Source organism: Enhydra lutris, unplaced genomic scaffold, assembly GCF_002288905.1.
Source record: "Enhydra lutris kenyoni isolate GAN:26980312 unplaced genomic scaffold, ASM228890v2 scaffoldscaffold35, whole genome shotgun sequence".
NCBI classification, from domain to species: domain Eukaryota; kingdom Metazoa; phylum Chordata; class Mammalia; order Carnivora; family Mustelidae; genus Enhydra; species Enhydra lutris.
Window position 1 is genome coordinate 13,820,719 of NW_019154119.1, and position 25,848 is coordinate 13,846,566.

Genomic DNA, 25,848 nt, shown 5'->3' on the forward strand with positions numbered 1-25,848 from the left:
ATAGAGAGCTGTTTTTATTTATATCATCCTAGCTTCCGGCTGATTTTTCTCCCCGTTTGTCTCTACCGAGGGTTTCTGTCCAAACCAGAGGGCCTGCCAAGCCAAAAGGATCATTCTTCCTAAAGAAAAGGAAACAGCTGCCCTGTATTTCATACATGTGGGACAACCTGCTTGGTTTCACTCGTTTCCAATACAACAAAGAAGAAAGGTGTAGCTGAGACCAGAGTGGCGTATAAGCTTCAGACTCCAAGCATCTCCCGTGATCTCACCCCCTTTGCCCCCATCCCGGCAGAGAGGACCCCCTATGAGGCAGCCCTCATCGTTCAAAGGGAAAAACAAAAAACAAAAAACTCAGGAGTGAATTTCTCCTTTCCTTTCCCCTCCTTTTCTTTCTTTAGACTATGAAAGCAGTTAATGCATCTAGAAGTTTGACTTCTAACAGCTTCCTGCCACGAACCCATGGACACAGAACAGAATAGCTTGTTAAAGGACAGATTTTTTTTTTTTTTTCCCCTTCAGGGAGCAAAGCATCAACATGTCATTTCCTGACCAGGATATTAAATAGTTTATTTAGAAGAAATGAGTTAAAAGAGCAATTAAGAGATTAAGAGACACAAACTGGACTTCTAATTTCTTTTAGGTTAGCACCCAGGTTTCTGGTCAGTCTGTGTGCACCGAATTTTGTTGTTGTTGCTGTTTAATGAACCGCATTGATTATCAGATAGGTGGTTGTCTTGTTTTTTTTAAAAAAAAAAAAAAAAAGAAAAAGAAAAAGAAAGGAAAAGAAAAAAATCCTTGGCCCATTGTACCTTCCCTGAATCGTGACAAGAAGTTAAAAGCTAACAGTGCGATGCCAAGATGTGTGTTTGAGGCAGAGAGTTTTGATTCTGTTGGGCTCTGCAACTATTCTGGAACAAATGAAAAGTGGGGTAGGCAGAAGCAGCCCAACAGACCGGGGCTTCTCCAGGGGGGCTACGTCAGGGAAGAGAAGCTCCGAGGCACTCGCCCCGCGGACCCGACCCCAGACCCCCACCCCGCGTCTCTCGCGCCCATGCTCCATGTTCAGTCAGCTCCTTGAAGGTTCTCCTTCTGTGAATCGAGAAACTTGAGTGTCAGTGTCTTTCTTGCTACCAAGCCAGACGATCCGTGTCCCATGGAAGGACTCTCCGCGGCCCTCTCTCGCTCCTGGTACCTGCTAAGTCTCTGTGGGGCACGAGCTCAGTTAAAGAAAGGGTCCAAGTTCTCTTCCATGTTGACATCCGGCACCAGCTGATCTGACCCTTCCTTAGCACCATATCCTGAATTTGAGACGCTAAAATCTGTAGAAAACCAAGGATGGTCCAGAATTTCCTGCGAGGTCAGCCGCTCTGAGGGCTCCCGCCGCAGGATGCTTCGTATGAGGCACTTGGCCTTGGGCGACAGAGTCTCTGGAATGTTGAACTGGCCACGTCGGATCTTGCTGAAGAGGGAACTGGGCTCAATGTCATGGAAAGGGTACCGCCCTACCAACATGGTGTAGAGCATCACGCCCAGGCTCCACACGTCAGCTGCTTTGCCCGAGTAGCTGCCACTGGTGTTCAAGATCTCTGGGCTCACGTAAGCCGGGCAGCCGTGCTTGTCGGAGAGGGAGTCATCATCTCCCCGCAGAATGTAGGCGTCTTCTAGGCTTTCCAGCTTGACCCGAGTCCTGCAAGAGAGAGAGAAAGGGTGAGCTCCCATGGGCACACCGAGGCATGTGAATCCCATCACCGTATCTTAGCTCCCGCTTTAATATCTCCAAGACCATGCACTCATTCATTCAACCAGTCAAACATGACTTAGTGAGCGCCTTCTAGGTGTCAGACACAGTTCCGGGGTGGGGGGACCCAGGAGCGAAGAGGACTGACAGGGAATTTGCATGAAGCTTAAGATCTACTGTGGGAACCCACACCTCTAGCAAGTACACAGACCATAAACGACATGATTGTCTCCCCATCTCAGCGATGAGGGAACGGGAGATTTGTACTATTCTCAGACACATCTAGGTAGTTGGGGATCCCCAGGATTTTACTCAGATCCAAACAATTAGGAAGCTCCCAGGAGCTCTGTCGACAACTTCTGAATGATATGATATAACAGTCTGAAAGGACCTTTGATTCAATGGCGTCTTGGCTTTATAACAGTCTTTTTGTTAGACGTGGAAGATTTGATGATTCCATTTTACAGATAAGAACATTAAGGTTCATGGAGTTTGAGTAATTTGTCCAATGCCTTTTAGCTGGGAAAGAGAGAAGACTTGGTCCCACACCTTCCTTAGTCAACCTGGGGCTCCTTGCCCACTACCAAGCTGCCTTTCTTTAGGACATAGACCGAGCTGGGGAAATGTTTGAGCAGGCAGGCATTACCATAAGCCGTTCCAAGGCTGACATCTTCATATCAAGCCCTTCTTCTTTCCAAGATCTGCTGTTGAACTTGCCTCCCGTCTGGCCTATCACACTCCCAGGGGCTGGTCCTTGACCTGATGTTCGCCTGACTTAGTTACCTGTATCCTCTACCTGTGTCAACATGTACACCTATGTATGTGTGTCCATCTTCCCCTTGCCATTTAAGCACGGCTGAGCTGGCTGACAGGTTCTAGGACCCTCCTGGCTGCACTCATGAACAGAGGTGGAGAAACTCCACATTGAACTCTGAGTCCTTGGGGCCCAGCACTACTCTTTATACAGCAGAGCCTTATATGACCACTGGGCATAAAATAAGTGCTCGGTAAATACTTTCACAAGTAAGTTAAGTTCTTAAAATTAACTACAGTAACATGCAGTGAACAAAGCTGAAGACCAAGGCATGAAGTGACTTTCTCAAGACTGGCGGCTGTCCCCTACCGAGCAACAGAAGCTCCTAGACCAGAGTCCCTCTTTGGTTCAGGGCTTCTGAAGAATCCTGTTCCCCCGTTCTGCCATTCCTTGAGGGGAAACCTAGGTATTGTGACTTTCCAGTGCTTAAATGGAAATCCTCTTCTATTCTCCTGGCCAGAACCCTCCACGACAGAGCTCTTGTGTTAAACCCTGCAGACTCAGTCCCATTCCATCCCACGATGAAGACTTGCCACGAAGGTGACATGGGCCAGGGAGGAGGGGCTGGAGTGAGGATTCAAGGCCTACAAGGTCACGATCATTCACACCAGTGGGTTCCTTCATCTCAAAAGTGCACATCACAGTTTCTATCCTGTTGTCCTGAGGGGTGACGAGGCTCAAATGAGCAAAGAACAGGAAAGTGCTTAGAGAAAAGACACTGGGGCTTTTGCCTAAATCAGAGCTTGTGACTCAAGTCGGTAAGCTGCTTCCCTTTTCCTCCCTCGGTCTACAGGTCTTAGCCTTTCAGAGCAATCACCTACTCAGGGAGCCATAGAAGGAAGGTGAGGTTCAAGTTAATCAGTTAGCTCTCTTATAGCAAAAAATCGGATGAAATCCCAAGATTCTGAGATCCCCTTTTTGAACTGCAGAAGTTTCAAAGGCCAAGGAGTGACTGCTTCCCTGTACTCATTTCTTCAGTGAGCAATAACATGGTGGTGTCCTCGGGAAACGGTGCTGGGCTGGGAGCTCAGAGAGCAGACTCCAGCCAGATGACATCTCTCATCTGCCGTGTGGCTGTGGGGAGGTCACTCAACCTCTCTGTTTCTCCAACTTAAAGAGGAGCATTGGACAAGGCAGTCTTCTTTTTAATCATTATTATTATGGTTCAATGTACATGAAATTTATCATTTTAACCATTTTTAACTGTACGGTTCAGTAGCATTAAGTACATTCCCACTGTTGGGCATGCATCTGGACAAGCTGGTGTGAAAGTCTCTGCCAGTTTTACCATTCTGGGTGTCTGTAATACAGAACAACACGTCTTCTTTACTTGCTCTCCCATATTCTGCTATAACCTGTAGCACACACGTTCTTCTCCTCCCCCTTCGGCTAACGATCTACAGACGCGGGAAGGGTCTAGATGAGCTCATCTGGAACTGGGCTGATGGAAAGCAAAGCCCATTCTTCCTGTTGCTCTTTCTAATCGAAGGAGGCAGGTGAGGTGGACCCACACCAACTTCCCTAGATGTTCCAAGATCGGAGGTGAGTCAGGGAAACCCAAGGGGGCAGAGGAGAGGGGGCGGCACACCACGGGGCCAAGCGGGTTCTTTCAACAGCTTCCTTCCTCAGACCCTCACTGGCAGCAGCCCCCAACCCGGAGCTCAGGAGCTGGCCAGCCTCCTGGCCTCCAAGGTCACTGTCATGGCAGCAGGATAGCTACAGGAATAACGATAGCCGTGGCAACGGTCATCAGCTGTGGGACAAGGGACAGTCCAGTGGAAGGAGCACTAGACGTGGGATCAGGTTTGGGGCTGGGTTCCTCTGCGGCAGCCCTCCAGGTTTGCATGTGGGGCTGACGTCTTCTCTGAGGCTGCGTGGTGAGCCCCGGGCCCCGGGCCTCCTGGCTATACCCACAGCCCCGTCTCCTCTCTGCTCCAGCGCCGTCCCTGCTCCTCCAACACACTGACCACCACCACCTCCACCACACTGACCACCACCACCTCCAACACACTGACCACCACCACCTCCAACACTGACCACCACCTCCTCCAACACACTGAGCACCACCACCTCCAACACACTGAGTACCACCACCTCCACCACACTGACCACCACCACCTCCACCACACTGACCACCACCACCTCCACCACACTGACCACCACCACCTCCAACACACTGACCACCACCACCTCCACCACACTGACCACCACCACGTCCAACATACTGACCACCACCACCTCCAACACTGACCACCACCACCCACCCTCCACACACTGACCACCACCACGTCCAACACACTGACCACCACCACCTCCAACACTGACCACCACCACCCACCCTCCAACACATTGACCACCACCACTCTGCCTGGGGCCTCTGTGCACATTCTCTCCCAGCCTCTGCCTGGAATGTTCTTCCCTTGGATACTTGGCCGGCTCATCCTGCTCACTTCTTTCCGGTCTCTGCTCAAATGAGCTTCTCTAGAGAGCCCTTGCCTGACCATCCTCTAGAGAGGAGCATCCCGCCCCCGTCCTCTCCTGCCCCTGACTGCCACCCGGAGTATTGTGCATTCCTATTTGTATGGTCACGCATTTATACTCTGTATTACTCCCGTGGGCACTGCAGGGTCCTCGCCTCAGTCCCACATCCAGGAGCTCAGGAGCAGGTGGCTGAGGTCACTCTGTATGTAAAGAACGTCACCGGTGTTGACGGCTGTTTCTCCTGCACCGAGACGAGCAGGGGCCACCCAGCCAACAGTCTGAGACTAAAGCAGCATCCACACCACCAACCCCTGGGAGCTCCAGTGTGCCCATCTTTGAGGGAACGACAGCCCTGCTCTGCGTTCCTAGCCAGGATTAAGTGGATGTCAGGGGAAGTATCCACGGGGAACAGGCTTTGTAAATTCCAGTACCTCAGTCCCTGGCGGGGGTGAGGGCAGGTGTGGATGTGCCTCCGGAGACCTGAGCGGCTACTAGCTCAGCCCTTGCCGGGGACAGACGTCAGCCCTCAAGCTCCTTATGCTGCACCACATCTGAAGCCCTTTTCCATTCTTACCTCCTTCCAGCCCACAACCCTAGACGGTCAATCTCACCTTCCCTCTGTGACCCAACTAACCTCCCTCCCCTCGGGGGCACGGACCCTACTTCCAGCCTGACCCCCTTCTGGAATCCTTCTCCAGCTCAGAGAAAAGGGCCTTCAGAAATGGCCAAGGGTTCAATCTTGTCCATTAATGCCCTTCTCAGCATTCACATCTCTCCTCCCCACTATCAAGGACTCAGGGGCTGTGCAAATGCCCAGTGGACCCAAGAGGCCAGTGGAAAGCGCCGCACACATGCTGTGGATGTTTGGCTGCCCCAGAGCTGCCCCACCTGCCACATCAGCCTCCTCCCTCCCGAAGCCAGGGTCTAGGTGGCCTGAGTCTGGATCTGCTGGTCATGTTCGGCTCCGTGCGTGCGGTGCCTGAGCGGCCCCATATACACCAGGGCAGCTCTGTCTTGAAGTCAGAGACCCGGGTTCCAATACCGGCTCTGAAAATTACTAAGTACCAAATAGCAAACACCATCTATGTACCTAGATAGGTGCTGGTTATCTTCAGATATTTCTTCTCTAAAGCTTATAAAATCAATGTTCAAGGCAAGAATTATTATCCTTTTATGCGGACATGGAGCTTGATGCTGGGAAAGGGTGCATAAGCCCATATGAATAGCGAGGCCCATCGGTGCTGAGCGCTCATCCCTCCCTGGGCTCCGACCCAGCAGCCCTCCCGCAGGCCTGGCCCATCCACTGCAGCAGCGAGCGCAGGAAACCACAGCCAGATGTCCCCGTCGGTGAGGCCTCCTCAGAGTGGGGAGCACACGTGCACCCAGGGTCAGGGAGAGCCAGTGCATGGGGCAGGAGCCTGCTCCTCCCAGGGAGAAGCCCAGACATCCCAGGCAGGCGCGGTGAGAAACAAAAGAGAAGCCTCGAGAAAGACGGGGAGGAAGTGCATACTTCTGCCCCTGCCTCCTCCTCAGAACCCCATAAACTCGTTTACATCACTCCTAGGCAAGGGTCAAGGCAAGTGGTCTGGATTTCATCTTTAAACAAGGACCTTCCAGGGTGCACGCATGTCAGGAACCCGAGGCTCCTGTCCCAGCGCCAGTCCCCAATGGACTTGCTGGACCATTGCAGGGACTCTCAGAAGGTCTCTGGGGCTTGGTTGCCCCCGCTGGGGAGCAGGTTGCCTCTGTCTGCACTGGAGAGTGTGGGGGGAGGGGGCTTGCCTAGCAGAGCACTTGCTCGTGTCAGCATGGGATAGAGGATCTGAATGAACAGTCTTTCAGCTTCCGCTGTCCCCTGCACAGCCTGAGGGTTATGCATTCCCAGGCAAAGGAACTGATTTTCCGAACAATCCATGAGAGCACTGGTGGTCCTATAATAATAATTCAAATGTCCCACTAATCATTAAGGCACTGAAACTAGGCACCAGGGATAAGGACATGATAAGTAACACCAAGCTTCTCGGGTTTTTGTGAGGACTGAAGCAACGGAACAAGGAAAGCGTGATCTCTACCAAGCTGCCAAGCGTAGGAAATCCACAAAAAACCTGGCGGCAAATCTAACTGATCTTATTAGTAAGATAACCCCCTCCAAGCCCAGAGCCTAGAGAAGACAGCGGAACAAGCCTCAGGCAAACCCAAGTGGATGTGAATTCTGTGCCCATGTTTTTTTCTTGGGCTCATAGCACTGGCTTCCCACCCCTCCCCCCCAGAATGTTCTTCCCACTCTCCCCCAAGGTGCCCAGCTCATTCTGCTCACTTTATTCACGACGAAAGCCATCAGAATGGGCCTCGTGAAGGTCATGGGGGTAAAGATGGTACATGAACAGCAGAAATTTCTGAAAAGGACAAGCGAAGGTTGGCAGAGAATTTTTGCGACCAAAACGCTACGGATGGTCGTGGAGATCCCCTGTGACTTCTTGGAGGAAAGAGCCATTAGCCCGGGGCAGGACTGACTTGGCCAAGAAGCTGTACCCTGCGTGCGTCTTGCAACCTATCCCTGGCAAAGGCAGGAACCAGCCTGCTTTGCATTAACTTCTGAATGAAAAAGGCTTACACAGGGGCAGCCTGTGGACTTGGCGCTGGGCCTGGTGTCATCGGATCCCCAGCCAGGTGAGGGAGCCAGGACCAGCAGGATGTGCTCCCAGTCCCTGCCTCGACAGAGCAGCACGCAGCACCGGCCTTCAGGGTCCCAGTGCCCCACACCCTCCCAGCAGAGGCCCGCGAGCCTCCCTTGGGGCCCTTACATCCAAGAGCAGCAGGACCATGGGCCCGTCTGGCCTCTGTTTCCCTTCTGTAAAATGAGAACACGGCTGCATGGCCTGAAAAGGGTTCTCCTAGCTTCAAAACTCCTGAGTTTAAGTTTCCTTCCATCTGAAACTCCCGGAACCGCAAGACTTCCTCTTGGACATGGTGGTCCTAACAATAATAATCACGGTAGCAACAACAGCGGCCGTGAACTCAACACCCACTGCCACTGCGACTGGCTCCGTGGACATGGCTACTTCTCCCAACAGAACTGAACGGCAAGCATTACGGTACGTGAAAACTTCTTACACGATAAGGAAACTGAGGCACAGAGAACTGAAGATCCCAGGCCATATACGGTTACCTGAATAAACCCAGGATCGTCCTCCATCATACCTCCTGACACCAGCATCACAGACTTGCTTAGTGTCAAAGACAGAATCTGTGGAAGGAACATTCTGGGTTTTTGCAACCAACATGGCCCCGGGTTCATTCTACAAAGACAAAACCTTCACATCCGTGGCTGATCTGCTGGAACTCATGAACTGGAGAGAGGTGGCTGGACCTGCTCGTTGATTAGAAAAAGAAACCGAGGTTCAGAAAGCAGAGGGGACTTGCCCAAGGCCACCCTGCAGATGAGTGGCAGAGCTGGGATTCAAAAGCAGGTTTTCAATGTCTAGAGTCGTGCCCCAACCAAAACGTCAAAAACGGCCTCCCCCAGCAAATGACGCTCTGTTTTGAAATCTTTAAACGCTGCCCTGGGCTCTTGCAGCAGGAAGGGATCAGGACAGGGCGGGCCAGGGTGGGGCTGGGCCGGGACGGGAAGTCCGGTGGGCTGAGGTCAGTGGAATTCGAGAAGTCGCTGAAGGCCATTCCGCAGGGTGGGTCCAAGCAGGCGAAGGGTCAGCTGAGAAAGGTCGGCCTCCACCAGGTCCGGCCTCCCTCTGCCCCTGAATGCAAAGCTACCCTTCGCTGTCAGTTCGGTTATACGAGCAAGGGTCCCCCAGGGGGCTGCCATGGGGGGAAGAGGACTGTCCCAGCCCCCCAGGCCACGCCCAGCTGGTCGGACAGCCACCACCGGGACTTGACAAATAAACGAAGCTAAATTCTGCCAAATAAACTGTCACTGTAATTCTCTGTTTCCTGTGTGCGCAGATTTTTTTTCCAGCAGTTGCCTCTGAGAGCCGCGGATGTGCCGGGTCCCGCAGACGCCGTGAACAGACCCGACGCCCAGGTCAAGCTGCTTCTGCAGCAGCAGGAAAGCAGCAGGTGACCCGCAAGGAAACACTTCACCTCAGGGTGAGGGAAATCTCCAGAGAGGGGCCTGGCTGGTTGTCCTAGGGGGTGTGTCCCCCTTACACGGGGCGCCACCGTAGTCAGGGAGGTGGGTGGGAGGTGGGGGTCCTGCGCTAGTCTGATCTACCGGAAAATCGCAGCTTAGCAAGATGAAGCGACTAGCTCGGGGACAGCGCTGTGGGGACGAGAAGCCCGATCCAACTCAAGCACCCAGGTGTTTCCACAGCACCAGGGTCCTGTTGTCTGTGCCCTGACTTATCGTGGCCCTGGGATGGGGGTGGGGGGTGTGGGGAGCCATCTCACCTCCCACCTCCCACCTCCAAGGCCTTCCCGCGGCTGCAGGGAGGCAGCTCTGGAGCGCAACGGGCATCTCCAGAGGAACAGACAGGGAAGGAAGGCAGTGCAGCTCCGGACCCCTCATTGGGACTCTGTTTGCCTCTTGCCCCTCTGCATGAAGATCCTAGTCCCAGAGGGTGCCCTGACCTCGAGTCAGTCGATCGAGCTTCTCAGAGAAGCTTCTGCAGGCACCCCAGCACTCGGTGCAGGACGGCGCTGCTCCAAGGGCCCACGAAGCCTGGATTGTTCCAGGAAGCCAGAGCCAGGCATACCTCGAGGTGCTGCTCTGCCCTTGCTGCTTAGGCTGATTCAGAGTCCGGAACATTCCTATCATGCACCATTGGCAGGGCGGGAGCCGGGCTCAGGCCAGTCCTTCTGACCCCACCAACCCAGGAACACTATGAGCAGCCCAGCCCTGGGCCAGACAGGGATTTCCACTTGGCAGAGTCCTGAACTGGGGCTCACCCAGATGGCCCAGGCACCTACTACACACGTTCCGGGAGCCAGAAAATCTGAGCTGTGCTCTGGGTCACACCACTAACATGTTCTAGAACTTTGGAGAAAGATGTTTCCTCCCCATTTCTTCATTTGTCAAGATCAAAGCGTGGGTTTAACCCTGCCTCTTACCCACCCCTCCTTGGTACCACCTCTTGGGTCCTGGTTCAGCCTCAGCATCCTGAAGTACCTACCCACCCCCAGGCCATCCTGCATAGATAGGATCACAACCAGACCCCACCCCATCCTGTCTAGGAAAAACAACAACAACAACAACAACAACAAAACAAAAAATAAAACAAAACAAAACAAAAAAACAACCCTTCAATGTCTCCTCCTGGATTTCAAGTCAAGGTCAAGGTCATGGGCATGCCTCCAGGTCCTAAACCTTGGCTTCCCTCTTCAGTCTCATCTCTGACCCCCCACAGTGTTCTCCACCAGCATGCCCCTCCCTGCCCAGGGTTCCTTTGTGTCTCTTGGCCTTTATTCATACTTTCTGGACACCGTTCTTCTTCACTCAGAACAACCCGAGAAAGAGCCCATCTCCCCCCGACACGCCCATTTTCTACACCCCATTCTGCCATTAGGACATTTTCTTCTTGCCCCCAGCGAGCTCTCTAACGCACACCCATCCTCTGTAACACGGTATGAAGAATAACTTGTTACACGATGTCTTCTGTTAGACAAGGATTCTCCAGAGGTGATTTTCATACCCTCAAGCCCTTGTGCCAAATGTACACATAATAGATGCTTAATTAACATTTGTGACAGGTGTGGCTCCCATATCGAAGACGTCCCAGCTGCAAAATGCTGCCTAGAGCCCAGGGTATCTGGTTGTGATTCTGCTTAAGAATTGCCCACTCTCGGGGCACCGGGGTGGCTCAGTGGGTTAAGCCACTGCCTTCGGCTCAGGTCATGATCTCAGAGTCCTGGGATCGAGCCCCGCATCGGGCTCTCTGCTCTCTAGGGGAGCCTGCTTCCTCCTCTCTCTCTGCCTGCCTCTCTGCCTGCTTGTGATCTCTCTGTCAAATAAATAAATAAAATCTTTAAAAAAAAAAAAAAAAGAATTGCCCACTCTCTCAAGTCCAGAGAAATTTCAAATAGGCTTGACTCTATCTATTTCATGCTTTAGAGAAACTCGCAAGAGTCCCGGATGACGAGCATTTAAAATGGGTTTCCATCCACTGCCTCCTGCCATCGTATATCCAGGGGATTTTTCTCATAATATTTATGCCTCCAGGGCCCAAGGGGCTATTCACACACCCACGTAGTCAATGGCCAGACATTCGCGAAGTGTTTACAAGGCTGGTCCTGTGCTAGGAAGGGGAGACAGAAAGATCATCGGACCCTACTTCACAGTTCCGTGGAGAAAGCAAAACCCACTCCATAAGCTGGAAACGCAGGACCTCACAGGACTGCCTGTGGGCTTGGTGAACTGGTGGCCCACGACCCCTCAGAGAAAGGTAAGTACTGAGTGTTAGTACTCAGTGCTGGTCAGGTCCTTCTGGTGTTCACTTCTTACCCAACTGCATGAGAAAGTCCCTTCTCTAGTGGGACACAAGGGGTGGTATTCTACCTGGTGTTCTCTTTCCTAGAGTCAGGGTGGTATTTGAGGGCCTGCACATGGGACTCCAGCGTCCTGGGTGCACAGCCCAAGGTCTGCCTCTGATTAGCTGTGGGACCCTGAGCCTCAATTTCCTCATCCATAACGCGGTGATAACAGCACTAGTTTACTCACTGGTTTTAAACTGGTTCATGTAAATTAAATTACAATAAAATACAGAATTGAATCCGTTCTTTTAAGTGTCGTAGTTAGAACAGGGCCTGGAGGCCAGATAATGTTTCCCTGAAATGTAAGTCCCAAGAGGGAAGGGTTCCATCTCATGAGGCACTGAGTATCTGTGGCACCTAGAACAGTGTCTGGCACATGACAGATGCTCAGTGCTGTCTGTCGAATAAATAAATCTCCAGGTTGTTGGGTGATGAGGCCCAAAGCCATTGGCTGGTGACCAGGAACAGTCAGGACAGGTGCCTTCTGAAGGCTCTGCAGTCCACTAGGCACGGTGCTGGGTACTGCAAGTTCATGATCTCCGACCCACGCCAGAGAAGGTAGGCCAAGGTGAAATGGCTCAGTGAAAGAGTAAGAAATCTAACAGCTGTGCCCTTGGCTCTGGTTGGCTAGTGTAGCCACTCACCTGATTTACTAAGCACAAGCAGTGAACTGCTCAGCCAGAAGCTCCCAGCCCAGCAGGAGATGAGGCATAAGGACAGTGGAGGGATGCGCATGGACAATTCGAGTAGAGGGAGGACTATGAGGGCGCTGTGGGAGGAGGATCACTTACCCACCCAGGAAGAAGTGGGGGAGTGAGCCTCCCCCAAGGGCTGGCAGTGCCTGAAGCACACAGAAGTGGTCAGCATAAAGAAGGGAATTCCAGGAGCTCTGTCTCCTTCATGGCAAAAAGGTCAGGTCTTTTGCTAAAATACAATGAGCCTACGAACTTCATGAACTCGCTATTGATGAAAGAAGGCAGGGTCTGGTCTCCAGTCTGGTCTCCCTATTTTGTTAGATATGAAAGCCTCAATGGAGGCTGAAGATCCACAAGAAGAACCAGTAGAGAAACTACTGAGAAAGAGAGAGAGCACGCAGACCTCAGCTGGTGGGGGAGGCAAAAGGCCTCCCCCACCCCGGAGACACAGGTCCAGTGCCTGGGCAGATGGCGGCAGGTGACAGAGAGCCCCGGGGCTGCAGGGTTTCTACAAAGGGTCTAGCCTCCCTACTGCAGAAGCAGGCACTGACCAGCTTCCACAAAGCAGAGGAAATGCAACCCGTGACGTCAAGAGATAATAATCTTCTAACCAAAGAACACAGACAGAGGCATGTTTCTCCATTCACAGGGGGGTGATTTCTGTGCAGAGAAATGTCAACGCTGAATGGAGATTGGGGGCAGGGAGCGTGGGGCGGAGAGTGACAAGGAGCCTGGTCCTAAGGGAGAAGAGAAAGCAAACGGGGAGAACAGGGGCTGCTGTAGGAACACTGGCTCGCTCCCAGGGCAGCCCGAGTTTGCATCTGCTTCCTGGGCTCTTCACGTCCTGACTCAGCAAACAGCCCTACGTCACCTGGTCGGGAGGCGGTGGGGGGGGGGGGGGGGGGGCAGGCGTTACACGCAAGGGAGGTGGAGACGGTGGGAGCTACAGCTTGTCCATGGCCAAGCGTCTTTGATATGTCCATGTGCCAAGCCCTGGGTTCACCTGCATTCATTCATTGTTATTTCCACTCTGCAGATGAAGTGATCTGGACAAAAGAGGTTATGTAACTTGTCAAGATTGAGTTTGCTAATAAGCGCAGGAGCAGGGACTAGAATCCAGACAGTGACTTGTCCTCCACACAGGAATAACCAGGACTTCTCCTGAAGCTCAGGCCTTCGCTTGGAGGCTCTAAGTGAAAATGGGGGCCTCCTGGAAGAGGCCACCCAGGCAGATCAGCCTATTACCACGACAGGGAGGGGGAGAGGCTGGGGAACCTGGGCACTGCCCTCTAGCAGATTCAGGTTCCCCTCCCACCCACGCCCCTCCTACTCTACAGGCCACCTCTGATCTTACCACGGAAACCGTGGATGCAAAGGGTGCGTCCACACTGAGTACAATCTGGGGAGGGGTTTAACTGCCTCAAAAAGAAAACAAAACAACCTTAGTTTGGCCCTACAGAAACATCCCAGGGATGGAGGAGAAGCAGCAGCACAAGGCTGGGAACGCTGTGGCCAGTCCAGGCCTGGGGAGTGGGGTTGCTCACTCTCTGCATGCACCTGGTATCTGCCTTCCCCGGTGCACATCTGGTCGACCTTCTGGCCTTTCTGAGCCGCAGGTTCCCCCAGCACTTGCCCAGTCTATCACCCTCCCAGCACTGATCTAATATTGCAATTAAACCAGAAAGGAGAAACCCTCACATCACAAGAGGTCCACTCCTCGTGAAACGGCTGCCCGGGAGGCAGAGCTCATTCTCCATGAGCCTCAAGTGCCCTGGGAAGGGCTTGTCCACAATGGTACCGTTTTATGAATGACTTTAGGACCAGCTGGCTACTGTGAGCGCCTCCCCCACCCCGTACACATCTGGATCATTTCACAGCCACCCGCAGAGATGCAGTCTTAATTTCTGCTGGGAGGAATGTGCAGCTCAGAGGCATGAAAGGACTCATCCAAGACCAGGTAGCTAATGAGGGGCAGAGAAAAAATCCGAATCTAGAACCCAAGTCGAAATAAAACGGAAGCAAAGGAATCGGCGGTGCTGCTAATTCAACAAAAATTAGCAATAGAAGGCACGTTGACAGCAGGCCTTCATGTAACATGGGTGTCATGCGTGTATCACGTCTTCACAGGCGCTTGGGGGGAACTGGACTGATGGCCCTGACCATTCTACCAAGAACATGTTCATGGGTGGTCATGGGTTCAGTTACAGATGGTCCAGCATTGGAGATCCACACGTAAGGAGTTAGCACACAGGCCGGCCCCGTTCTGAACCCAGTGGGGCTTAGCCGACTTCACTCTGTAATGCTTTCCCCTTCAGTCTCTTGCAAGAGCATCAGACAGTAAGAGGCACATCCTTGAGAGAGAGAAGACCATGCACAAGAGAAGGGGCCTGCTGATTTGAAGCTTAATAAAGTAGTACTTCCAAAAGCCTATTCTGTGTTATTCCCCCCAAAGGACCAATGTGTAAAGGACCAGAAAACAGACACAGTCCCCATCCTTCAATGTTTCAAAAGCCTTTCAATTTAATCCCATTGTTTTCTCACACGCTGGGTGTTGTCAGGAGAGGCATAGACTCTAGTCCTATTGAAACACCTACTGCGGAGGTCATGTTGGTTAGGATGGATGGTGAGGGTTGCCAGCAGCACGGGCCCTGTGAGGCCCCAGGCTGCTGTCCCCCTCAAAACACAGGCAGCTGGCTTCACGCAGGCCACTGTGCAGACCGACAAGGAGAAACTGCCACAAAACTCTACAGCTACAGGGACACGCAGAGGGAGAAATTCGCGGAGTGACAAAACCAGTCTCCTACTCTGAAATTGAGAGATTGGAAAGCAAAACAAGGAGGAAGGCTACAAGGCATTATTCCTCTTTCACAAAAAGTTGACAGCTGGCTGGAGAGAAAGTTCTTATCAGCTACTGATGAGAACATTTGGAATGTCCTTGAACATGAGAGTGACCTTCTCAGAACTGCCCAGACAGAGACACTTGTCATGCCGGGAACGGCCAGGTCCTCCAGGACTTCAACGCAGTGGGGGCAGGGAAAGAGCTCTGGACTGAAATGGTAGGATTTCCAGGCCTGCTCCAGCAGCGTGCTGGCTATATGACCTTGAGCAAGGTCACTTAACTCCTGTGCACCCCAATCACCTTGCCCAGCAGAGGAGGAGCTACCATTCTCCCTGCTGCAGGGCTGCATGGGCTCAGATCCTGTCAGACAGGTCGGGGACAGGTGACCTGTCACTGCCGCTTCCTTTTTCCGAAGATAATGCTCTCTAGAGTTAAAAAGGATTCGCTTTGACATGCTTACTCCAGTGACGTGTTCTGGTTTCACATTCACATGGGATACTTCTTTCCAAATTTTTCTAGAAAGGGTCATGCTCTTTTACAAAAGTCAAACTCAGCTCCAAACTCAATGTCCTTGTGTTGGAAGCTTCCAACGTCTTGGGATTTCTTCCTTAGGCCCTGGGACGTCAAGGATTTCAGCTTTGTCACCATACACTCCTGGGCACTCTTAACTTCCCCTAAAGGACAAGCCGGGCCTGGAGGAAAAGGCCTTCAATAGCACATGTGAGGGTGACTCAGTCCTACTTGCTTCCAGCCAGCTATGGTCACTGAGGCCGGCATTCTCACCTTGGGGCTCTGATTCCAGGCAGCAACAGGAGAGGCCTGAAGGATGGCCCCTCGGGAGACCCTCGAGTCCACATGTGCTCCCATGTTCTGTGACCTAGAGATGACCACCCCACTATGACTCACTTCATAAACACGTAGTTACCATGCGTGTGCTCTCACTGGACACACCACCCTGTATATGCGCTGGTGCCTGAAATTCCTCTCGAAAGAGCACAATCAAAGGGGACATTTAAAAACTTGGATCCCTGCCAGAGAGGGCATTCGTTGCCCTTATTCCCTGTGGCAGGCAAATGAATTTCTTGAGAGCAGATTTAATAGAGAATATGTCCTCACTTCTGCTCTTTCTAGTCTATAACTTCAAGACTTCACACGAGGTTTTGAAGTTTTCCTCCATCAAATGAAATGATGGTACCCACCGTACCCCCATTCACGGAGAGAATTAAGTAAGGTCAACAATAACCTCATACTAGGTCTTTAAAGTGGTCCCAAACAACCACCTCATATTTTTGTAGTTATGGTTATTACACTTCCAAGAAAGGTGGAATGCAGAAGGACAAAGAAAGCATCTTTGGCAGTATTCTGCTGGGGGTCAAGTATCTATTTAACTTCCAATGAGAATTTTCAAAGAAGCACACAGCTGATGTTATAACTCAGAAGACCTCAGAACCAATAAAACAGAGCCAGGACAATACAGGGAAAAGAAACTTGAGGCCAGGAGGAAGGAACCAAACTAAAAGGTCATAGAGAGCATTAAAGGTGAAACCAGGATAATAACCAGAGTCTGCAGGCTCCAAGGGCAGGTCCATCTGGGCCAAAGAAGAGAAAAGGTGTCACCCCACACTCGAGATCTTAGAATAGCTCCCTCTTCTCCATTTATTAGTAAGGATGCAAACCATGCACTATCAAAGACCAGGCTATTAGCTGTCACGATGCCTAAGATACTTGTATATGAGAAAAAAATATGGAACATAACCAGTCTCTGCAGCCAGCAGCTCTCTGCACTTTCTATACTCAGTTGCATTATAAATTGTCATCAAATTATTTCATTTGGGTTAAGTAACCACAGACCCTTTACCTTTGCTGATCCCCAAATGCTTCCCAGATATTCGCTTCCCAATTAGCATTAACCATAAAATGAAAAAAACAAAAACAAAAACAAAAAACAAACAAAAAAACAAAAACAAAAGCAAAAAACAAAGCAGACACCACAAGATCTCATTATATGTCTATTCTATAGGATATCATTCTACAGGACAATAATCGATAGCCTAAAATATCCCAGGCCATTGTGCTACACGGCACGGTAACCGGCAGGCAGAAAGGGCTGATTGTCAGATCTGCACCAGACACATGAAAGATACTCCAGATTTAAAAAAAAAAAAAAAAGTACTCCAGATATATCTGTTGAGTGAATGAATGAATGACGTGCACTGGCTTTGCACTCAGATGGTCCTTAATAGCTTCGTGACCACGGATCTCCACTTCACGAACCACTTTCCTAGGAGGAGCCGAGGATACCCAAGGCCGTCATGGTAATTCCACGACCCACGTGGGTAGAAACTCTAGAACAATTTTTGGAATAGTCAGCAGTGAATGTAAATCACTTGCCTCCACGCCTCTAAAAAAGCAGATGCTTCAGAAGAAAAGGAGTGGCTCGGAAGAGTTTTACAATCTAAGTCAGCTGGAAGAGAAAGCAGGCCCCAGTGGGTTTGCTCAACAGAATGTCATGAGTGAACGGAAGAACCATGAATGGAACCCAGATGCCCAGCGTCCTGTCCTGTTGTCTCCTGCAATAACACAGACCTTCACATCACTGTGTACGTGTATTGGCAGCTCCCTTACTTGCAACACCGGTCCTTCCCACATCGTCCGTAATAAACTCACCTTTCTAGAGAGGTCCAAAACACCTCTTCTATAAATACTTTCTTGACTTCCAAGTCCTACGTAGAGTGGACATCCCAGCCCCCAGGTCCCATCTGACCCCGTACATAATCTCCATTGAGGGCTTGGAACATTCCTTTGTAGGTGAGTTGACTCGCTAATGCACCCTGATATTCACAGCACTGAGAATTGTGAGGAAAGCACGCTCAGTTTATCCGTGCATACTCACACGCTGCGGAAACATCTACTGAGTGAAGGAATGAACGAATGAATTAGAAAGGACTGATGCCAGGCACGGAGCGTTCTCAAGGTAGGATTATTTCCAAAGCAAAATTGTGCCTTTACTCATATTAAAAATGTCACACCGGCTTACAGCCACCTTCACAATTCACGACACCAAAAAAACAAAAAACAAACAAGCAAACAAACAAACAAACAAACAAACAAACACAAAGAAAACAAACAAAACAAAACAAAACCCTAATCAGGCTATCCTGGCACCCGAGCTCTGACATCCACTAACACCACTGGAATAGCGGCAACCTGGTTTCCCAGGGCACTTAAGACATCACAATAATGCATTCACCTCCCTCTGTCCTCCCACCCCCCCTTCTCACTTGGACAGCAGGCAGCAAAAAAATGTCCATTCCAACCTCTCAAGCAAGCCGCTCCTGAGCAGCCCGTCAGAGTACCAGCTCTGGACATGAGTGACACTCACCTTTCTTCGTCCTTAAAGATGAATTTCCGCAGCTTTAGATCCCGCAGCACCAGCCCCCCATCGTGGCAGTGGGCCACGGCCGAGGCGATCTGGTAGAACAGTCTGGCTGCCTCCTCCTCCCTCAGCTTCTTACAGGTGCGGACAAACGAATGCATGTCCCCATAGCTTCGCTCAAAGAACACATAGGCTTTGGTCTCTCCCAGGATGATTTCGGTGATTTGGTTGATGTTGCTGTGGGCAGACAGGCAAAAGCACGGGGCCAGGGACTCCTGGTAGCAGCTTATATCGAACACCTAGGACAGGATTCACAACAAGACCGAGAGTCAGGGGAGCCTCTTAAACCACCGAATCACAGAATGGCACAGGCTTCTGAGGAGACAGAAGGAAGACCGAACTTGGGACACAGACCACACTGGCCCTGCCTGCTCCCAGCTGTGTGATGTTGGATAAGCTGCTTGACCTCTCTGAGCTTCCAAGTCTTCCTGTGTAAAATGGGCAAATGACACTTGACTTACACCGTCGGGGGGATTATAGGACAACGTGGGGGCAAAAGCACTTTGCAAGATGTAACATGGGACACAAATGGTTAAGTCTTACTATTTTTTTCTGTCTACCCCCATCACCTGTTTATAAAAAACACTAAGGAAAAATCTAAAAGTGACCTACCCCAAGCTACACAGACAAAGCCTTGTTTTCCTTCCAAAAAACAAAACAGAACAGAGACGGACATCACTATACAACTACAGCAACTGTGTACAACATATTTTATGGTAAGCAATTGTGTCGTATAGCACTCCACAACATATTAGCAATTCACAGAGTAAATACGTAGTCTTTGCCTTACGGTCCTCTAATTCAATACCTTCATTTCACAGATGTGGATATCGAGGCTCAGAGAACAAGTCGAATGGAGCCCCAGCGGCAAAGCTAGGAATAGGGCACGCGGTCCTTAATAGGGAAGCAGACACGTTTCTCGATTCCCTCCACAGCTATCTAGCTCAATGAATCAGTTATGCAATGATTTTCTATGAATCAAAATTAGCCTGCGAAATGTCACCTCATTGTGGGGTTATTTAAAGAGAAAATCCATCCTCAATACCTTTTTGAAACCAACCTAAGAGGAATTAACACTGCAGAGAATCTTTGAGGTTATAAGAAAAAAGGCTTTCATTCATTTCAAGACCTCCACTAAATCAGGAATACAAATCCCTGGGTTTGGAATGTGGTTTCACTCTCTGCCTGGGAATGGAGGCACATGACTCTCTTCTGTTGCCTGCATGAGTGAGGGGCAGGCACGAGGTGCTTTGCTGGAAAGCCCTGCAGGCCAAGAATGCCCCAGCAACAAACACTTAAATGGTCCCCGTGCACCACCATTTAGCTTCTTAAATCTTTGTCGTTAGTTGGAACATCCTCTCCCTCATCCTTAGTTCGCAGCCTGGCCTAGAAATCGCCCAACTGAGACTCTAATCCTGGCGTGGCCACCAATAATCCGGATAAAATGGATAAAGCACTCAGGGTCCCTGGGCCTCCCTCCTCTTCCTAACTGGAGATGTGATTTCGAACCCAGTTGACTTTTTTGGGTCCGGATCCCACGTGGGAACCTGAGAAAAGCTCTGTCCCCTCTCCGAGGACAATGCCCATTCTCCAAGGCACGCACAATACTGGATTCATTTTCGAGGTATTCACAGGCCTTCGGAAACCCTTCCAGGGACGCAGGCTGCCATCTGAGAGCCAGGATTGAAGAGAAGTCGCCCTCAGGTTCAAAAGCCTGAAGATATCTGTGAGTCAAACGAGGATAGTAAGAACCTCAGGAGGGCTGGTGCTAACCCAGGGCGAGGAAGCAAAGTAACGTTGTGAATGAACCATAATGAGGCATCTCAGGAAGGCGGCACAGCTGCTGCCACTATAACCTAGAATTTAAGAATGAATACTTCAACGTCTCCGGAGACCACAAATCACACCGTGATACTGTCAAATGATGACCTACGAGCCGTGACCTCAGAGGTCCGTTCAATTAGGAATCTGAAATGCCTGAGTCAACTCTAACACCCAGACTGCGGGCAGCAGAAACATAGGAAAGCCTCAAAAATTTCACAGAGAGTAATAAACGTTTTGCAGTGGCTAATGTCAACACGCTGTGTTATATAACAGGGGAGGAGGGTGATGTGTTCTGGAGCACCAGGCTGCAGACTCTCTCTCCAGTGCTCCTGGAGTTACCATGACTTATCATATACTTCCTCCTTCAAGTTGCGTTTAAAAAAAAATAAAAGGTGGTTTTTACTCAGTACCTTCAGTCTGCTATTCTGTCCCACTGATGAAAAACTGAATGGACATAAACATTAAAAAAAATAATAATAATAATTCATGGCAGCTTCAAGAAATAGCCAGTACCCTCTGTAGGAGATCAAATTCCAAGATGGTGGACAGAGTATGAAAAATTAAACAAATACTTCTGTTCTCCCTAAAGGGTAGGTACCAAACTTTCAGTAGCAGCTGTAACAGGCATTTATGGGGTGGGAATGGTATTTAAACCATCACCTTCAAATGCAAAATCAAGCCATTAGCCTGGTTGCCAGCTTCTTTTAAATGTTTAATTTGGAGCCTTAGTAATATAATCTGGCAGTTGAGATAAGGTAGTAAGATTAAGCCATCATTAGTAGCATTTGCAAAAACAAAAAAATAAACAAAAAAAACAAAAAGCAAAACCACGTGCCCATTATGCCAAGATAGTAATTATGTCCATGGGCACAGTAGCTCCCAGCATTTTCATGAAAAGGATAAGGTAAAGACCCTCTAAAGCTGCCTTCCTTCATTGGCCTAGCTTACAGTGGGCTTGGGGAGACAATGAACAGGCTTGATTATCTTGGTTAAATGACCCCAAATAGTGTCCTGTAGAATTCCCTTCTACAGTCCTCTACAGGAATGGCATCTTTACATTTGGTCTGTTTTTGCAAAGACTTTTTCCTTGGGTCAACACAGAGCTAGGAGACAGGAGCTCTGTATTCTGAGACATCAAAAGGAACTTGATTCAACGTGTAGATTTCACAGTGCCTTGCAGTAAGAGTTCACGCTGTGTATCTGAGGGAAGCTCCTGGAAGCAGCCTCATAAAAACCCCTTGGAGCTTCCTAGGATATACACAGCTATGCCTGCATACAAAGTCACCCACCCACGTCACCCCTGGTAAAAAGGCAGGAAAACAGGCCGCCGCGTCTTAAAGGGATGACCTCTGCCAAGCAGAACAATGATACTGCACTTAAACCCACTGGCAGCCCCACAGTAATTGGTGAGGGGCTGATTCAATCTTTGCAATAACTAAACCGGCAGATTAAGTACAGTTTCAGGCCAAAGAGCACGTCTACGAATGACACCGTGAGGTCAGCCCCAAGTGAAATATGTCTTGAAGAATCTGGAGGGAGAAAGAAAGAGCCAGGGCAGGTCACCCTGCCTTTAAACAAAAAAAAAAAAAAAAACCAGTAAGATGCTCCTGCAGAATGTGAAGGCAGAGTCCCTCTACTTAAAAGCGTCTCCAGCCTTGGAGAAATACTAAAATGCTATACCCAAGTTAAGCAAAAGGAGGGAACACACTCACTGCTGGGGGACTGTGCGTATATCATAGGAGAGTAGCAGCTCTGTGGAATTCATTCATTTCAAAGGATGACTCCCCTATTGTGCAACCTTCTAGGTCTTTGGAGAACTCAATCCAGCTCGAAATAGCCTGCTGAATTTTGGTTAACCGGGCACAGTCGCTCGCTCAGGGTCTCAGTAACTTAGGAGAAGATGCAAAATACCAAATGCTCCGGAGAAGTGGAGGGCTGTATTTAAAGAGCCTCTGATTTTCCCCTAAGATCTGAACTGAGGAATTGCGAAACTGACTGAAGACCTCCACAAAACACATTATTTACAATGAAAGACTCCAGCCCCCTACAAAATAAAGCAATCTGTGGTTAATGGTAAAAGTGCAATGTATTATTTGTAGCATAGCTGTGCGGGGCTCCTCACTCCTCACTACCCCCTGAACCCCCCCCTCCAAGAAAAACCAAGAGTGACCAAATGTAAAATTAACTGATAATGAATTCTTGATCTATGACCAATGTCTGGGGAGCAGTATGCTCTACTCTATCCTTTTTCTTTCTTTTTTTTTCCCACTGTTCCCCTTCTCATCCCCTCATCTGGAGTGCGCACACACAAAGACACACAGACACACCAGTCCCTGTTGGGGGTCAAAGACAAAAAGGAAACTGAAGTGTCCATCTCTGTATAATCCCTGGGGCTCCAAACGCTGGCCTATAAACCATCCTGGCAAAGGTGTGTGCTGGGGGTGGGGGGCACGAGAGGGGGTGTTCAGGCACGGAAGTCTGGAGATGAGAAGAAACGAGACAAGAGAGGAGGACCCAGAGGACTCACTCTTTCCTACACCCAAAGGTGCGCCTGTGGCTTTGATTTCCACCCCCAAACCTCCTTTCAAGGCTGCAGGCAGCAGAGAGCTCTTTGTAAACTCCTTCCCCGCGCTGGGCCCCTGGCTCTGCCAGAGGGGACACCTTTGTGTGTCTCTTTTAAAGGGCACCTTCTGAACAAAGGTTTAACACCTGCACGCTTCTAAGAACAATGGCTGCGAAAGGAACCCAGTCATCAGTGCCTTAAAATTAGCGGGGGATTCCCTACTCCACGGTGGAAGAGGAGGGGGCTGGCTAGACCCAAGGAGAAACCCCTCGGGCAGCGGAACCCGGCCCTGAGCGGAGGCGCTCCACGAGCCTTTGGGAGAACGCGTGTGCTTGGCCCCCGCGCAGTCCCGCCGCCCTTCCCAACCCCAGGCTCTCCCCGAAACGCCCCCGCCGCAGCCCGCCCCATTGTCTGCAACGCACTAAAAACTTCGCAACTAGTCGAACGTGAACAAATAAATAAACCCATTTAACGAGGCCACAGATAATTATCCCGCGAGTCTCCCTCCTCCAGGCTCCGGAGCTTGGCGACCTCCCGCCCCCTCCAAACGGCCGGCCGGGGAAACCTTTTTAAAAGACAAAAAGCGAAAACAAGCCCCGGGCTCTTTACCTTGCACACCAGCTCCTCCCCACTGTGCAGATGCACGGCACGAAAAACGTGGTCTCCCTCCAGAGGTTCCAACAATAAGTATTTCCCGATGCAAGAAACGCAATGCGACAAGTTCGGAGTCTCGGGCGGGCTCGGGGAGCCGAGGTTCGGGCTGAAACTCTGGCTGGGTTCGGCGGACCTTATAGACGACAACTCTTCGAAATCCTGGGTTTTGTTCCGCGATCTCCCATATCTTGCTATTGTGATGGGGGTAGACCTGTGTATGTTCATGAGTGTGGGGATCGCACTCGGCAAACAAAAAACCCGCTGGAGAGATGAGTCGCCGGCGAGCGCGGCTGCAGGCGCCTCCGTGCCACGGATTTTAAAACGGAACGAGAGGGGAGGGGACGGGAAGGGGGCTACGTAGAGAAAAGAGTTGGAAGCCCCCAGATGGGCGCCGCCAGGCACCTTGTCGGCTCCGAGCCCGGATCCCGGGGGTGCTCAGTCGGCAGTAATTCGGGTCCTTTTGTTACCCCAAAGCAGCCGGCGATTTGCAGAATCTCCGCACTTTTAGTTTCTCTCTCTTTCTTTCTCTCTTTCCAGCGCGGATCTAGACGAGCGACCAGATTGCTAAGGTGGGGAGCTGCAGCGCCAGGTCTCCCGAAGCGATTCCCCACGCAGGCTTGCGAATCGCAGACGGGGCGGGGGAGCCCTGCTGTAGTTTACGCGATCTTCGAGCCGCGCGCGGCCGCAGCTCGGTCTCCACGCGTTAGAAACCAAACAAAAAGGAAAAGGAAATAAGCACGGGGCTACCGGCTCGCGCCGCACCGCAGACAGAATCCGCGCTGCACCCCCTTTTTTGGTGGAAAGGGTGGGGGGCGTGGAAGCGGGGGGACGCCGGAGAGGGTAGTTACCTACGTTTTAACTGTAGATGGCGTCTGAGGCTTTTCCAAGGATCGCAAGAGCTCTCCAAAATTTAAACAAACAGACAAAAAAAAAGGGGGGGGGGAAGAATAGCAAGGGAGCATTTAACTTAGAGCGGTCAGCGCTGCCAACAAAAGATTGCAAAAGCTGGGCACAGAGTTGCGGCGCGGGCCTGGCGCAGGTACCGCGACAAAGCCCAGGTTGGCCCGCCGGGCGGAGATCAGCACAGGCTCATGCTGCCGCTGCTCGCTCGTGCTCCAGATCGTCCTCCGAATAAAGCGAGAACTGCGGCCAGGGACGAAGGTAGATCCGTGGTCTCCGATGCCCCCGGCACGAGCTTCCGGGGGGGTGGGGGTTCCTCCGGGCGCTGGAAGGGGATGAGCCCCCAGCCAACCTGCGACGTTCCTTTCCCGCTGGATAACTGGATCTTGCCTTGGAATAATTTACAACCACTCCGTCTCCCCCGACCCTAAACCTAAATTGCCCGGTGGGGTTTGTTTTGGAGAAAATTGATGGCTTTTCTTCTTCGTCTTTTTTTTTTTTCTTTCTTTCTTCCCCAGAGGTAAGAAGAATGTGTATTTAAAATTGAAGGGGATGGCCGACGGTGCCCGAGGCCAATCCCCGAGCTCAGTACGCCCGCAACTCCCGGCGAGGCGGTATTAATAGTTACTTACGTGGCCGGGGATCTCGGAGCGAGCGGGGCCCTGTGTGCGCGTGTGTGCGCGCGCGCGCCTCGCTCGCGCTCAGTCTCCCCATTCAATGTCACCGACACATTTCCACGGAGCCTCCGCCCCCCCCCGCGGCACCCGCGACTGGCTCAGCCCAGGGCCGGCCCCGCCCCACCCCCGCCCGGGCCCCCCTCATTGAGTCGGGCGGCCATCAATCAGCCCCGCCGCTGCCAGTCCTCAGGCTGCTCCCCCGCGCCCGCCGGCCGCTGCCACTGCCTTAGCAGCTCCCGGCCCCGGAGCGGGCGCGGACGCCGGCCTCACGGCTCCCGGGCTCGGCAGCCGCGCAATATCCTTCCGCGGCCCGGGGCTGGGAGAGAGCTCACCCGCGACCGGGAGCGAGGGTCGCGGCACCTCCGCAGGCCTTAGACTGCGCTCCCGGCCACAGCGGCTGAGCCGGAGTGGCGGGGCCGCAGCTGTCCACGCGTCTCCCCGGAGCGGCTCCATCGGTGCTCAGCGTACTTCTGGGTACCTAGTTCCTCTTCCTGGCGCGTTTCCCCGGAAAGCCGGGCATCCTGAGAGCATCGGGCCACTGCGCTTCTGATGCTGCTCGGAGCCAGGAGCCTTTCCCTGCTGGTGATCCCTTGCATCCGCGGTGCTGCCTGTAGTTTCAGAAAGTAGTTTCATTATCTTTCCCCAACACTCACGTCCCCGTTTAAAAAGAAAACAGTTGCTTGCTTTGGGTTGATATCGCCCTCCTGTTACCACCTCCCTACCCCTCCACTCTCCACCATCGGG

General features: G+C 51.4%; 1 protein-coding gene across 1 annotated transcript; it reads right to left on the reverse strand.

The window, feature by feature from the left end:
• Positions 1-766: 766 nt before the first annotated feature.
• LOC111154154 (tribbles pseudokinase 2) lies at positions 767-24,090 on the reverse strand. The gene is made up of 3 exons (XM_022513571.1): positions 23,483-24,090; positions 18,433-18,725; positions 767-1,687 (listed from the first exon to the last, which is right to left on the reverse strand). The coding sequence occupies exons 1-3, from the start codon at positions 23,750-23,752 to the stop codon at positions 1,219-1,221; spliced, it is 1,032 nt and encodes a 343-aa protein (XP_022369279.1). The 5' UTR covers positions 23,753-24,090; the 3' UTR covers positions 767-1,218.
• Between the last annotated feature and the right edge of the window lie 1,758 nt (positions 24,091-25,848).

Coding starts and splice junctions, on each gene's coding strand:
- LOC111154154 (XM_022513571.1), bottom strand. CDS start 23,752: ATGAACATACACAGGTCTACCCCCATCACAATAGCAAGATATGGGAGA. Junction 18,726..23,482: donor GGGAGGAGCTGGTGTGCAAG/GTAAAGAGCCCG, acceptor ATCCTGTCCTAG/GTGTTCGATATAAGCTGCTA. Junction 1,688..18,432: donor ATCTTTAAGGACGAAGAAAG/GTGAGTGTCACT, acceptor TCTCTCTTGCAG/GACTCGGGTCAAGCTGGAAA.